Below are 14,983 nucleotides of genomic sequence, written 5' to 3'. Positions count from 1 at the left end.
CGCAGTTTGGGTGACAGGTGTTTGTTTTTCATCAAATCAGTTTCATCAACCCATTCACAAATTTGTGGGAACCTTTTGTGGTTCACATTAAATGTAACAAAATAAAATAAGAATAAAGACATAAAAAGTAAGTAGATAGAGAGCAATAAAAGTGTAAAATATTATAAAAGTAAGTTATGGAAAAACAAAAGAAAATGACAGTTCCTGTTTACATTAATCGACTGTATACAGCAGACTGTTTGAGCACCACAGCTGCTGAACCAGATGAGCTGGTTTGACAACAGTCTAAAATAATTACAAAGCATTTAAATGTCTCATTTGGCCAAACTCAGCTGTAAGCGTCATATGATCCAGGATATATTAACACGATGGATGTCGTGAAGCGTCTCGCACATCAAGAAGACATCAACAAGTCAGACGTCTCAGTCCACTTTCACTTCAATCAGATAACAACACAAAAGTTTGTTTGATTCATTCTAACTTTAAACTTAAATAGTTGAGGAGTATTTATGTGGTTGTACTTTACACTCACAAAGGACATACACCACTTTAACTTCAGTCCATTAATATTAACAAGAAGTAGATCACAGGGGTAAAACAACTTAATTTATTATGTAAAAATAATAAATTAAGTCAGATGTGTTTCTTAGGATTCCAAATGTTTACAATAATGACCAAAAGGTTTAACCAGCTAATTTAGGTTTAAGTAGCCTAATGTTGTAAAATGGTTAAAGTATTAAGTTCAGAGAATTCAAGGAACACCATTTTGTTTAATGGTGTGTATTATGCGACAAGGAAGGTATTTTAAACTTATTTTAGTGTCTGGGTTTAGCAATATTTTCCAACCAAATTTTTTCCAACACAAAGTCAACTTTTGTCCTGCTTTAATGTATTTTTATTGAAGGTAACTCTTACTACCAACTGGATCAGAATATACAGTGTAAGTAAGAGCTGAGTCTTTGTTTCTGAACTCAAGACTGTATTCCCTCACTGTATCTGTAGTCAACAGACAAAAGTTGACTCCTCTTGGTTCCTGTTTTTAAATGTGTTAACCATTGATAAAATCTGATCTAAGTGTCATTTGTATTGACAAACATTAATATTGCTTTGTAGGAGTGTGATTTTCTCTTATTTCCTGTCCTCTCTGCTGTTTGTTCCGACACCACACCTGCTCAAAATCCTGATGATGTCAGTAAAAACTAATGAAACAGGTGTCAACGCACAGACTGCATGTGTACACAAGCTTACCTCAACAGCACACAACTAGATTACTGCTGCTGCTACCACATATGCTGCTCTGTTTGACCTTTGACTAGCAGTCTGTGGTGGGACACAAGAGGAAAGAACATTTTTTTCATAATTGTTTTGGAATCAGTTATGTATTATTTTATGATTTATTTTAATTAAGGTGAGTGCTTCACGTAAGATTTATATACAGTACAAAGTCCTTTGTTTGGAAGGTTTGGTCTGAAAAATTAACATGATGGTAGAAAATGTAGAAGTTTTACTGACCTCTAAATTATTTTCATCAAGTGTTTTATAACAATTATGCAGCTTTTCATCAACAGTCTTGGCTCCACACTGCACTGAACGCCTCTATCTTACTTCAACAAGCTTTTCTGAATGAACCCCAGAGAATTTGTTCGGCTCAACTCCAGCCATGTGTACAGCTTTGTGTAACAGTTTGTATAACTCTGAGCTGCTTGTTTGTTCCTATGTGTTATGTGTTTACATGCTGCAAAAAAGAAATGGGATCATCACGGAATATTCATGTAAACAAAGTACAAACTGTACAAGAGGAGATTAGATGAAATCCATATACTAACTAGAACTCAATGTGACAGATTATTTTATTTGGAGAGTTGAAAAAAATAACTTTTGACTCTGGCTTTGTTTAGAGCTCCCAGAAAAACATGATTGCATCATAATCGAACTGTCAGAGGCAAAACAACAGTCTGTAATTATTATTTTGAGTGTAGCTTGTTTCTTCAGTGAAACCTGCCCTTGGCATTGATATAGTTTTGACTCACACTGTTGAACACGATGTACCCAGCCACTGGCTCGCAACATGCTAAACACAGAGTCTAATTACTTCCCTAGCTAAATGCACAACTTACACACCAGTCACATTTGAAGGAAACACTGAAGACAAACTTCCATTTAATCTTTTTTATTAGAAAAAACAAATACAAAACTTTGGCAAGATTGGGAATCAACAACTGCATTTGTATAAAAAACATTCGGGTTTTTTCAGTGCGTGCCACTGAAGTTGCACAGCTGACCCTGAAGACTTCTCTGATACTCCTGGAGTTTTTTTGGAAGTTGAGGAGAAAACAAAATCCTCGAGTCAGTTTTTGGAATGTTCCTCGTCTCTTACATTTCAGTGGCATCTCCAGCTTTTAAGGCTCGACCCTACGGCACCGAGGCATCTGGCACCCATCACAACTTCAGTCTACATGGCTTAGAGGTCTCCATCTTGTCCTCCTCTTATTTAGCAGCTGGGAGAGCCCATCTCCGAGCCTTGTGCAGTTTATTTCACAAGCAAACTGTAACATCTTATTTATTCACTGTGCTGAATTAAACTACCACAGGTATTCTTCCACTTCAGTGCTTTGAGCCTTGCATTAACACAACACTTGCTCTTGGAATTCACGCACAGACAATCTGAACGTTTTTGTTCTTTCGGAATACATTCAGCTGTATCCACCTTGGAGAGAACGACTCCCTGAAACTTTCATGCAATCTTTAATTGCAGATAATTAAGGCATACATATTTTCCCTTTTACATATTATGACCTGCATGCATAGAATACATCTACATCTTCTCATTTGACTTGTCTGCTCCACCATCACAACTCTAGATACAGTATGTGCTTGAGTAACAGTAGACATCATCGCAGGTACACTACTGTTGAGTCACACAATGCATAGCAATGTAGGTTGTTAAAATCTACTCTGTTGCCAGGCAAAGGAAGGTAGGAAACTAAAGACAAAAATTGCACTTCTCTCTCAACACCACTCAAAGATGACAATGTGCTTCTAAACATGTCAACTTAACAAACTTTTCAAACATTTGAATACCAGGTGTAACTCCAACTTTCCACCTGATAAGTATCAAGTGATCTTAACCCCCCCCCAATGTGTCCCAAACAGCTTGAATTTCAAAAACCTCGTGGCATGAGGGAATCATTGATTGGGAGGTACTTGTAGCTCGCTTCGCCGGGAGCCAAAAATCACTTGGGGAGGACAGGAACTGATGCAGAGAAGCTGCTTCCCTCTCAGCAGAACAGGAAAGAAAGAGTCCACTTTGCTGGAGAGGAAAACCAAGTGGCAGCTCCTCCACTCACATCCAGTTCCTGTGAGCTCCGTCTCCTGACCTCTCTGTGGCGCTCCAGTCCGTCTCCATAACACTGGCAGGGACCAGGCTCTATTCATCAGAGAAGTAATCCAAGAGAAGACAAATCTCTTGATTTGTTTCAATAATTAAGCTGCTTGATGCTCAGGCAGGGCTCGTGGTTCAACATGTCATGCAGCGAGGTCTCATGTTGAAGGGCTGAGGGTTGGGGTCAATCTGTGGGTAGGAAATAGAAAAAAGACACGTGAGATGAAGGTTAAGTAAGCAGATAAATTCAGTGTATCCCCGAGCAAAACACTCTCAGCTGTGATACATCCAGCCTACGTTCAGGATACACCCCCAGATTTGTTTTCATGTCGTTATACTGTTATACAACTCAGCTGTGATCTGAAGGGTTTCTATCCACACACAAAGAAATCTTCCCTGGAAGCTGAAACGTGTGCCAATCCAACTAAGTAAGCAGTCAGTGTACGCCAGTGTTCCTTCCAGCATCTGGTAACTCACCTCGCTGTACACTGGCGGAGGTCGGAAGCGAAACTCTTGGACGAAAGCCATGAGCGGTCGCTCCAGAATCCCACTCAGGTCTTCGGCCGGTTGCGGGACCACCGTGTTGTTGCGCTGCTCGGCCTCTTCCTCGGTCACCACAGAGCTGTAATCCGGAGGAGCTGCGGGGAAACGAGGCAGGATTAGTCCGCTGGTCTGACTCAACAGAACAGCAAAGGTCCAACCACTGAGCAGCTGAGTCATCACTGCAGTTAAAACTCTTAAAATCCACATAACATTTAACACTAACAAACAGTGAATTAATCCAATATGAATCTCTGCTGAAACAAAACCCGTTTGTTTATACACATTGGCACATGACCCCTGTATTATTTTGGCAGTCAGTGATTATAGAAATAAAAAGAGGGAACAGGCCCACAAACTGATCGAGAGGCTCTTCCAAAGCAATAAAGTTCGATGGGAATAAAATCCATCAGCATGCAGAAATACGGTGGCTGATATTCCTGCTTTGTTTGCGTCAGAAAAATAAACAAACGATCGTGTTCCTGCTCATCGACAAATCTTTGTCTATCAGTCAGTGCAGCATTACAGGACACTTACGCTCAGGCTGCTCGGGGATGGCCATGCGAAGCCACTCTATGTTGACGCTGTACTGGCTGCTAACGCTGGACGTCCGGCTGCCGAAGGGATGGAGGGGGATGGTGCCTATAACGAGCGGCAGCTCCAGACACAGCTTGGATGTCCCAGGAACGTCAACACAAACCTGGTGGGAGGAAAGGAGGAGAACTTTTAGATACTTGTGAAAAGTGCAGATTTAACAACAGCGGCGATGTGCATGCAAAGAGGGAATGAGACGTAAAGCAGCTGCTCACCTTGAGCATGTACTCCACTTTGATGATGCGGCACTTCAGGATGGACGGACCCACAGGTGGGATCTTGATGGCGCGGCCGTGCCACGTCTCCCGACATTTGGCACCCACAATGTCACCACACAGCGTGGCCACCACCGAGCGCTTCTGCTTCATGGTGCCGCGAGCGATGAAGGTCTGTGTCTGAGTGATGTAGGCTTTGGGCACGATTGATCGGGAGGTAGAGTTGTCAAACTCCGCAAAGACGGGTATCACCTCACCTGTGAAGAGAGAGATCTGTTAGGAAATGCAGATGCTTCTTAACGGGCCGACAAAGATGGTGTTTGTAGAAGAAAATCTGGACTCACCTGGTGTGTAGCCTTTGCGGTCGATCTTTGCAGTTACAGACACCTGTCCAAAGTTGCGGTACCACGCCCGTGCCATCTTGTCCTTTGTACCAGCCTGTGGCGCCTACAAATTATAAAACTGAATGAGCAGGTGCCTCAAAACATCCAGAACACCATGAAGTGCGTAGTGACACAATCATGAAGTGTGAGGGCTGAGCTGCTCACCAGTAAGGCTGGTGTGTTAATGTCGATGGGCTCAATGACCGTAAACTCCTTCTTTATTTTCTTGACAGTGGCCCACGGCCTGTGAAGCTTAACTTTAACCCAGTAACGGATGCTGCCATGTTTCCCCTCGAAGGAGGTGACCAGCGTCTCTTCTGGTAGCTGGAAGCTGAATGGAAATTCATGTTTGCCGGCGGGAAGGACTGTCACTTCATCGTTATCTTAAGGGAGGAGAGGAAAAACAAATGTAAGTTTCAGGGAATTCATTTCTTGTTTGGTTATAAGTTAATATGATTTCTTTAACTATACACAGTGAGTGTAAATAAATCCCTAGATTGACCATTCTGCATAGCATAGTCATATATAACTGTTATAATGCAATCAACTTGGCACAATGAGATAACATTTCCTTATCTTGAATGTGACTGATTATCTGATTTCTTGTATGGTACACCTAATAAATAACAGCAAATTGCTACTTCTGAAGAAGATAAAAAGAAGAAGTCCTGGTAAAACTGTGCAGCATAACAACTTGTGAAAACTCAAAAACTCTAGTATTCTTTAGAAGAAGCCCAACATAGATCAAATTGGCTTCTTAAAAACAAGCTAGACTCTTGCTGAAATGGAAATCTCCCGTCTTTCTCTGCAATCACATGCTCTCTGCTTGCTCAGAGGGGCGGTTCCTGCTCCATTGTGCTGACTGAGAACATGTTTTCCTCAAGCTATATTGTACAGCCTGTCTTAACTGCTGTTTTTCTCTCTCTTTTGCTGCACAGGTTCAGGAACCTTTCGCATTTAACAGACTCTCCATTTGTTTTGTGTCCCTTTTGTTAGCTGGATGCTCCAATTTAATTTATACAACAATTCTGTCACTCTTCATGGGTTGAGTGAGTTGTAATAAGCAGATCTATTTAGTGCACACAACCTTTTTTCAAACACCACAGATCAAACTGATGTGCATTGTATGATGTGTTTTTAGAGTGAACAGAGGACCAAGTCAAGCAGTGAAACTGAAGTCAGCAGGAAAACAACATAAAATGGACAAAGACCTAGCTGTGAATTTCCTGTCTGCACTTTAAACCAAAACAGCTCCGTGCCCCAATGAATGAAGACAGAAACCTGAGGCGCTCCCCCCTCCCCACAAGACAAGAGAAAAATAACCCAGGATTTGCCTCAAATGAGGTAGAAAGTCTGAGGTCAGCACTGTATTTTCAATAGATATTTCCACAATGAGAATATCTTGTGAAAACAGCTGTTTACAGCATGTTTGTTCTCTTCCTTTACAGTTCGTATCAAGTTAAAACCAAAACTAAAACTTCTCACAAAAACTTCTTCCCAAGAACTGCTTTTGTAAATTAATAACTAGATGTCTGGGTGTTTGTCGTGTGTATTTGTTTAATCTGCATATTCACGTTCCTCTTTAAGGAAGTAAAAGTGGGGGAAAAAAAGAGATTTAAGAAAGTTACAATTTCTTAAAAAGCTTCTCATAAAATAATGCCAACTTCAATTTGACCATTGTTTCATTCACCAAGTTTTAGACGGTGCAGTCCATGTTGCAGCTACATTTAAGTACACGTTTATAAATCAAGTAATAACCAATACAAAAAAAAAGTATAAAACAACTGACTACAAGGCCATTGCCAAAAACAAATTTATATTAATTCGACTGTTACACAACCAGAAAAAGCAGAACTATTTCCATCATCCGTTTAACTCTCATGCTGCCTGATGAAAACAACACTATTCCCTGTTTACAGACGGACAACAAGCCCAGTGTCCCCAGACAAACAAGCCACTTTCACTATTGTTTAACCGCTCGGTATCTGGTCAATGAGAGGACGGAGGTTCTGCTCCTTTGACTGAACTTTGCAGACATAATGATGAACCGTCTCCCACCACCCTGGTTGCGGAGAGACTGACCTGCCTGCAGCAGCACCTCTCTGCGGTTCAAGTACTCCACTTCGTCGCTGTAGTTCTGGGTGTACGCGGTGCTGGAGCCGGCGGACCGGGACTCTGTCCAGTGCACTTTAGCGAAACCCTCGGCGTGAAGCTTCATGGAGTCCACCCGACTCTCCCCGGACAGCACCAGGACCACCCGTCCGGACACCACGTCCCCGCTGCTGAACACCGGAGGACAGTCCACCTCCGGGGAGTCGAACACGATGTCAAACTTTTTCAACTTGTCGAAAATCATTTTTGCAGGTTTTTTTTTTTTTTTTTTCTAGTCCTGTGAGGGATTCCTTTAGTCTTGCTCCTCAGCGTGTTTAGGTCTGCAGGAGTGGATCTTGGGGCTGTCGATATCTCGTGTTGTCTTGTTTAAAGCTCAAACTGCTCAGCACTTTCCAACTAGCCCTATTTGGAGACTGAGAAAGTGGGCGGAGTCTCCGATTTTATTACGTAAGGCCTCAGGAGAGGGTTGAAGTCTGGGCGATGCTGCCTTCAGGAACTCCTCTTTGACACCGACTTTTTAGTACTTCACTTGTAAATAAGTCGAAGCTCCAGTTGTGTCTTTATATGATCAAATATTAACAACAAAACTCATAATGGAGCTTTCAAATAGTGAATAGAAGACAGGTTGGAGTTTCCAGAATTACAACAACACCCTGCATTGAGTGTCAACAGGGCTAAACTCACTTTAAACACAGAGGAGAACTAGTGGTGTGTCAAGTCTGCCACTCCAACTACAAACTAGTTTGACATACATTTTTGGACAAAAGCAGTTTTCTATGGCTGTTGTTTTTTTTTTTTTTTTGAGGAGCTTTATCATTTACAAGTTTACTTCCTGGTGTAGGAGGAAAAAAACAGTGGCACAACCATCAAAACATGTCCGGACAAATGCTCACAACTGGCCCAGGTTATGACGTCAGACTTTATAAAAAAAAAAATAAAGAAAATTCCACCACGATGAAAATGAAAGTAAAAGCTCAGTGACAGTCACCCACATTTTGACTTGCATCACGTAAAACTACCCACTTCCTCAGGTCTGTTTATCACTTTGTGCGCCGCTCTTGTCATAAAAACCCACATTTTCAGACCAAACTTGAAGGCAGCATCATAAACATGCAGACTGGGTGTGGAGGCAGCATTGACGAAAACAGGGCCTGGTGATGATTGATGGTTACAGGTTCCTAGAAGAAAACAGGCTTACTGAGCATGCCTCAGTCAAGCAGAGCTCTTCCCTGCACAGCTCAGGGGAAATAGCTTCATTCTGGACCAAAGCTGTTTACTCCACTTCTTCCATGTCATTTTGACCATACGGTTACATGAAAACATGCGCATGAAAAAAGACACAGCTATGCACAAGAGTATGCAACTTATTCCATCAAACCCCCTGCTGAAAAACAACTCCAGTCATTCAATCTTCAGGAATAAAGTTACCCATCAAGCTATAACAGGAAAACAACAAATAAGTGTACAAAAAAAAGTTCTGCAACATCTGAGTCATGTGCATGAATTATATCATCCAAGTAGGCTTTTCTTTACAAATCAAATTCACTTCCAACAAGTCAAAACAAAGCCATCTCTGAGCAGAACAATTCTTTAAAACTAAGCCCAGTCAATCATTTAATCTACCACTGCCTCATTCTTAATCCAGGTTTCTCTCTCTCCATTTAAATGTAAAGCCTTAAGACACAAATCAATTTTGGTCTGTGAAAAACAAAGTTGTTTACTCCTTTGTTCCCCTGGATGAGGAGTTTGCTCTCCACTGCCACCAGCTGGCTCACTGACCAACTTGGTGCAGACAGCTGCACAGACTGTTGGGATGCTTTTGCAGCCTGCACTGGGCCAGACATCAGGGAAAAGTTGTAAAATAGAATATGGCAAAAGTAAAATAGTGGAGTTTCTGAAGGGATCTGTCCAGCTGAGTCTCCCTTGACCCAACCCAATTTGCATCAGCTTGTTAGTGTTTACTTAAAATACATTGGAGAAGTTCTGGTCTGGTGTGAAAGGAAGCCCTGCACGCCACCTGCTGGTGACCAGCAGCAGCACCTGACTCTATCAGGTCTTCCTGCCCCACACTGATAAGAAGACCCAAGTGGTTCTTTGCACAGACTGATGTGCCTGATAATCACTCCTGCTGTGCAGAGGACTCTGTATGATGACACTAATTGTGCCTGAAAACACATTTAGCAGTGCTGCACACTAAAGTAAATATAATTGTCCTTGTGAGCTCCTCTTTGTTTAGGCAAAGAGCTGCTGAGTACACAACACTGTAGTATGTAGGGCTTTAATGCTAATGTTTGTTTTGCAGAGCAAAGACGGGCTCAAGAAAACGTGATAACTTAGTGATGTTTGCAAGAATAACAAGGTTTCTTTCTAGTTTAAAACTTTTAAAACTGCAACAACTTTGAAAAAAACAAACAAATTGTCCAATAAAACTGACTCAAAGATCAAGTTCTGCTTTAGAAGATAAGAAAGGCAGAACATTTTGTTTATGAGAAAACGAATTGATAAGCGAGATAAAAAAAAAAAACTGCACAATATTGCAAAACGCATGAAGTGCAGCATGGGGGCGGGGCCAAGGGAAGCCACGTGTTGTTTTCCTTGTTGCCACAGTGACACAGCCTGCCAGCTCCCCACCCCTTCCTCCTTCCTTCCATTCTTCCTCCTGTCTTTAACTTTCTCCTTATTTCTTGCTGCTGCTCCGAGCTAAATAAAACCCAAAACAACATCCTTATTTCTACATTTTAGCTTTATATTTACTGCTGTGCTCAGTTACTCGTCTGTGCAAATTTACTGTGTCAAAAACAATTTAAAAACCTGATTCTATTCCTGAAATGATTTGGGAATTATAACAGAAGGTTAGGGCTTTGCAAAAAGAATTAGCACTGTTATTTCCTGGACAGACTCTGCAGATAGCATTACGGACTGTCAGTCATCGAGACATTTAAAGGACAAATCATTAATCTACTGATGGCGGTGTAGCTTCTGGTGCAAGTAATAGTCTAAAGGGCAGAAAACAAATTGCACGTTTTTTGTTTTTTTTTACAAAACTATCACCACAGAAGCATATTTCCATAGGATATGTTTTCTTCTTTGTGGTTTTATTTGGTTTTTAATTTCATTATTAAATTGCATATTTACATTTTATGACTTGTATTTATATTTGCCATCTTTAAAATACTTCGTCACTAAAACTGGTTGGACATTCGGCATTTTTTATTTGCTATATTGAATTTTAAGATATCTTTATTGTATTAGTATTGGGCATTCATGATATTGCAATTGATGTCTGATATTTTGTTTTTAGGTTAAAAAAAAAACAAAGATTTGCTCGCACCATCTCATAACATTGTCAAAATAATGTTTTGGCACAGGAGTTTAAAAAAAGTTATAAAGCTGCAAAGTTGTGGCTCTTGTAACTGCCAAATAATACTCTCAATATTTCTAACCTTTATTAATTAATATGACAAAAAACTGGCGGATAATCACTAATTGAAATTTTAGCCTTTAAAGTTCAGCATCTCAGTTAATGGGAGATGTGTTACTTTTTGATGAAAGGTAGGCAGCATATTAATATCGACACACAAGTGCAACTTTAACCGCATTACATTCATGATGAAGCTGCTCCAGCAGGAAATGAAAGGAAACGCTGATTGAAATTAGATTTTAAATTCAACTCTTTGCAGCTTGTTGCAACAACACTAATTCTGCTTTTATCTGAGACTACATCTGGTATTGTGCTAGAAGAGGGAGCCAAAACCAACGACAGAGCTTCTAATGAAACATTAACCACTGTTTGCAGTTTATTTACTCAGCTACTATGGCCTATATTCTCTGCCTCTCGGATTTTAAACTGTGGTGCCGTCCACACTGCAGGAATTTCACACATCAGTATTGTAACCTGTACAACACGGTGCTCTGTAAACCAGTTGTGTTTATTTGGCCTCAGCACAAACGGATTTGTGTTTAACGTAAAATATTCTGTTGTCTGGCAGATGCATCTGGGCTCTCTCCAAGGTTTCCATGCAACACACTTGGCCCAGGTTGCTTCATTTTGCAAACTGCAGTGTATACAAGACACAGTGGCAAGCAGCTAGCACACGACAAAGCAGATCAGCAGTTTTACATCTCATTATTCAGAACAACGGAGAACATTTTCATCCATCAGCTGCAATACATAGAGTCACTATGTTCATGTACAGTGGTACGAAAAAGTGTTTGCCCCCTTCCTGATTTCCACATTTTTTGCATGTCTGTCACACTTAAATGTTTCAGATCATCAAACAAATTTAAATATTAGTCAAAGATAACACAAGTAAACACAAAATGCAGTTTTTAAATGAAGGTTTTTATTATTGAGAGAAAAAAAATCCAAACCCACATGGCCCTGTGTAAAAAAGTGTTTGCCCCCTCCTGTTAAAACATAACTTAACTGTGGTTTATCACACCTGAGTTCAATTTCTCTAGCCACACCCAGGCCTGATTACTGCCACACCTGTTCTCAATCAAGAAATCACTGAAATAGGACCTGCCTGGCGAAGTGAAGTTGACCAAAAGATCCTCAAAAGATAGACATCATGCCGAGATCCAAAGAAATTCAGGAACAAATGAGAAAGAAAGTAATTGAGATCTATCAGTCTGGAAAAGGTTATAAAGCCATTTCTAAAGCTTTGGGACTCCAGCGAACCACAGTGAGAGCCATTATCCACAAATGGAGAAAACATGGAACAGTGGTGAACCTTCCCAGGAGTGGCCGGCCGACCAAACTTACCCCGAGAGCGCAGCGGCGACTCATCCGAAAGGTCACAAAAGACCCCACAACAACATCCAAAGAACTGCAGGCCTCACCTGCCTCAGTTAAGGTCAGTGTTCATGACTCCACCATAAGAAAGAGACTCGGCAAAAATGGCCCGCATGGCAGAGTGCCAAGACGAAAACCACCGCTGAGCAAAAAGAACATTTAAGGCTCGTCTCATTTTTGCCAGAAAACATCTTGATGATCCCCAAGACTTTTGGGAAAATACTCTGTGGACTGACGAGACAAAAGTTGAACTTTTTGGAAGGTGTGTGTCCCGTTACATCTGGCGTAAAAGTAACACTGCATTTCAGAAAAAGAACATCATACCAACAGTAAAATATGGTGGTAGTGTGATGGTCTGGAGCTGTTTTGCTGCTTCAGGACCTGGAAGACTTGCTGTGATAAATGGAACAATGAATTCTACTGTCTACCAACAAATCCTGAAGGAGAATGTCCGGCCATCTGTTCGTGACCTCAAGCTGAAGCCAACTTGGGTTCTGCAGCAGGACAATGATCCAAAACACCGCAGCAAGTCCACCTCTGAATGGCTGAAGAAAAACAAAATGAAGACTTTGGAGTGGCCTAGTCAAAGTCCTGATCTGAATCCTATTGAGATGCTGTGGCATGACCTTAAAAAGGCGGTTCGTGCTGCAAAACCCTCCAATGTGGCTGAATTACAACAACTCTGCAAAGATGAGTGGGCCAAAATTCCTCCACAGCTGTAAAAGACTCATTGCAAGTTATCGCTTGATTGCAGTTGTTGCTGCTAAGGGTGGCCCAACCAGTTATTAGGTTTAGGGGGCAAAACACTTTTTCACACAGAGCCATGTGGGTTTGGATTTTTTTTTTTCTCCCTTTAATAATAAAAACCTTCATTTAAAAACTGCATTTTGTGTTTACTTGTGTTATCTTTGACTAATATTTAAATTTGTTTGATGATCTGAAACATTTAAGTGTGACAAACATGTAAAAAATAAGAAATCAGGAAGGGGGCAAACACTTTTTCACACCACTGTATATCCCAACAAAGCTTCAAACTATGGATTATATTTTAGACAACAACTTTGTTTGTGATGCATTAACTGGAGTCACAGTAGTCCAGTGGTACTTTCTTCTATTTTTGGTCCCCTGTTGTGCTTGTTTCGTATTATACTAGTCCCACGTTTAAGTGTCTCCCCTGAATAAGCACTATTAGAAGTAATTTATTTTGTTAAGTTATAACCAAGAATGACTCTGGTAACAAATTAACTACAAAACGTGCAAAACACTATATGGGAAGTGTATAATCAAGATTCATTGTGTGTTTGTGAGACAACAGAATCATGGAAACAAAGGAAATGGTGCTTGGTATTTAAAATGTATTTAAAATTGAAGGTGCAACTATAATTCACCTGGGTGTGGTTATTCTTTAGACAAAATGTTGAATAAACACTTTATTAATACAATATTTATAATTACACAATTACTTCTGCAGTTTTCACCACTGACCTCGGATCAGATGCTGTCTCTTCCTGAAGTAGGTGATCTTGGCGGTGTAGTCATTATAGACAGAGTTCATGCCGCGGTTCTCCAGCCAGTGTGCCATGGCCACCCCTCTGCCCTGCACCTTCATGGAGTGCACCCTGGTGTCCCTGCGGAGCTCCAGGACCACCAGGCCGGACACCACCTCCCCTCCGGTGAACGCTGCATCAGGCGGACCATCCAGCTCCAGGTTGAAAGACTTTATGGAGTTCAGCGTCATTCCTGCAAGAGAAGAGGGAAGAACAGTACATAAAGACACTTTTTGACAAGGCTGAGGGGTAAACAAACAAACAAACAAACAAACATGGTTTACAGTCATATTATAAGTGTGTGTAGAACTGGTTTTCAGGTGGTGAAAAGAAATTCAGCAAAGAGCCAAAGCCAGCTAGAGGCATAAATGATAATGTGTAATGATGCTGATGATGATGATGATGATGTTGCTATGTGTATAGGGATCCTGTGGACACCAAGGGACCGTAACACAGGCAAATTACACACATATGATAGTATGGGATAGATTAAAAATGTTTTGTACTTTCCATTAAATAGGAGCTGTAGCTCTCTGTTTTCTCTGAGAGCATTTATTTTTAGGGTGGGGTTGGGTGGATCTTCTTAGGGTCTCAGCCAAGTGGCTACTGTAGGCTGGTTTTGTTTTTCTAAAGGCTTAATTAAAACATGGTGTTATATTTTACATTTTAATGTTCATATTTAGATTGGCTTTTGAACACAACTTAGCAAACGGTTACTAAAAATAACAATTGTGTACACTGAGCTGTTTGTCTTACATATGTATGCATTCAGGTGCAGTCTATTTCAACAATACTACAAACATATCATTGTTCTCTATGCTGAAACTGTTTCACTATGAGTGGTGTGAATATTTGTTGTGTGCATTGACACGCGCACAAATATGAGGTCAAAAACCCGAAAATAACAGCAATTCTACATATCAACAATATGTAAATAACAACAACTGACTTGTGATTATTTTTATTTATTTTTTTCCCACCGGGGACAAGCAGCCCTGTTAAAGCAGGTCGGTGATTATTTTCTGTGTGTCTGCTAATTTATTTATTTTATTTTCTAGTATGCAGCCGGTGCCTGTCAATTTTATAAACGATGAGGACAGTTCGCATCCATTCAGGGTTGAGAACCGGGACTACGTTTTATTAAAGCAGTTGTCGTGACCGTTCAGCCGGTGCTTAAAAGAGTTCAAACTCACCGACAGGACCGGATCGACGCGGTGGTCTTGAACGAAGGCGACGTTTAACTCGGGAGACGAACACTCCGAGTTCACACCGACTGAGTGCACAATGGAAGCCCGGGCTTTATAAACGGTGGCAGGTCTCAACGCCCAGAAACACGGCGGCTTTCCTGCTTTACACCAATGACAGAGAGTACATGTTCCTCACGCCCGCCCACTTTGCCCCCGGGAGGAGGAGGA

At 41.0% G+C, this 14,983-nt stretch overlaps 1 protein-coding gene across 2 annotated transcripts; it reads right to left on the bottom strand.

The window, feature by feature from the left end:
- Positions 1–2,154: 2,154 nt before the first annotated feature.
- On the bottom strand, positions 2,155–14,828 carry arrdc2 (arrestin domain containing 2). Of its 2 annotated transcripts, XM_069702396.1 has the most exons (8): positions 14,762–14,828; positions 13,507–13,761; positions 5,280–5,497; positions 5,076–5,178; positions 4,732–4,988; positions 4,460–4,622; positions 3,860–4,020; positions 2,155–3,571 (listed from the first exon to the last, which is right to left on the bottom strand). In XM_069702396.1, exons 2-8 carry the CDS (start codon positions 13,757–13,759, stop codon positions 3,518–3,520), a joined length of 1,209 nt encoding a protein of 402 aa, XP_069558497.1. In that variant the 5' UTR covers positions 13,760–13,761; positions 14,762–14,828; the 3' UTR covers positions 2,155–3,517. The 2 variants fall into 2 exon arrangements, with proteins under 2 accessions (XP_069558497.1, XP_069558496.1); XM_069702395.1 differs by lacking the exons at positions 13,507–13,761; positions 14,762–14,828 and adding an exon at positions 7,197–7,681.
- Positions 14,829–14,983: the final 155 nt, after the last annotated feature.

Source organism: Brachyistius frenatus, unplaced genomic scaffold (genome assembly GCF_029030835.1).
Source record: "Brachyistius frenatus isolate BFR_SWC_R1_liver_20210118 unplaced genomic scaffold, ASM2903083v1 Contig_41, whole genome shotgun sequence".
Lineage (NCBI taxonomy): Eukaryota > Metazoa > Chordata > Actinopteri > Embiotocidae > Brachyistius > Brachyistius frenatus.
Note: the sequence above shows the minus strand (reverse complement) of the source record. Positions and strands in the feature narration are given on the sequence as shown.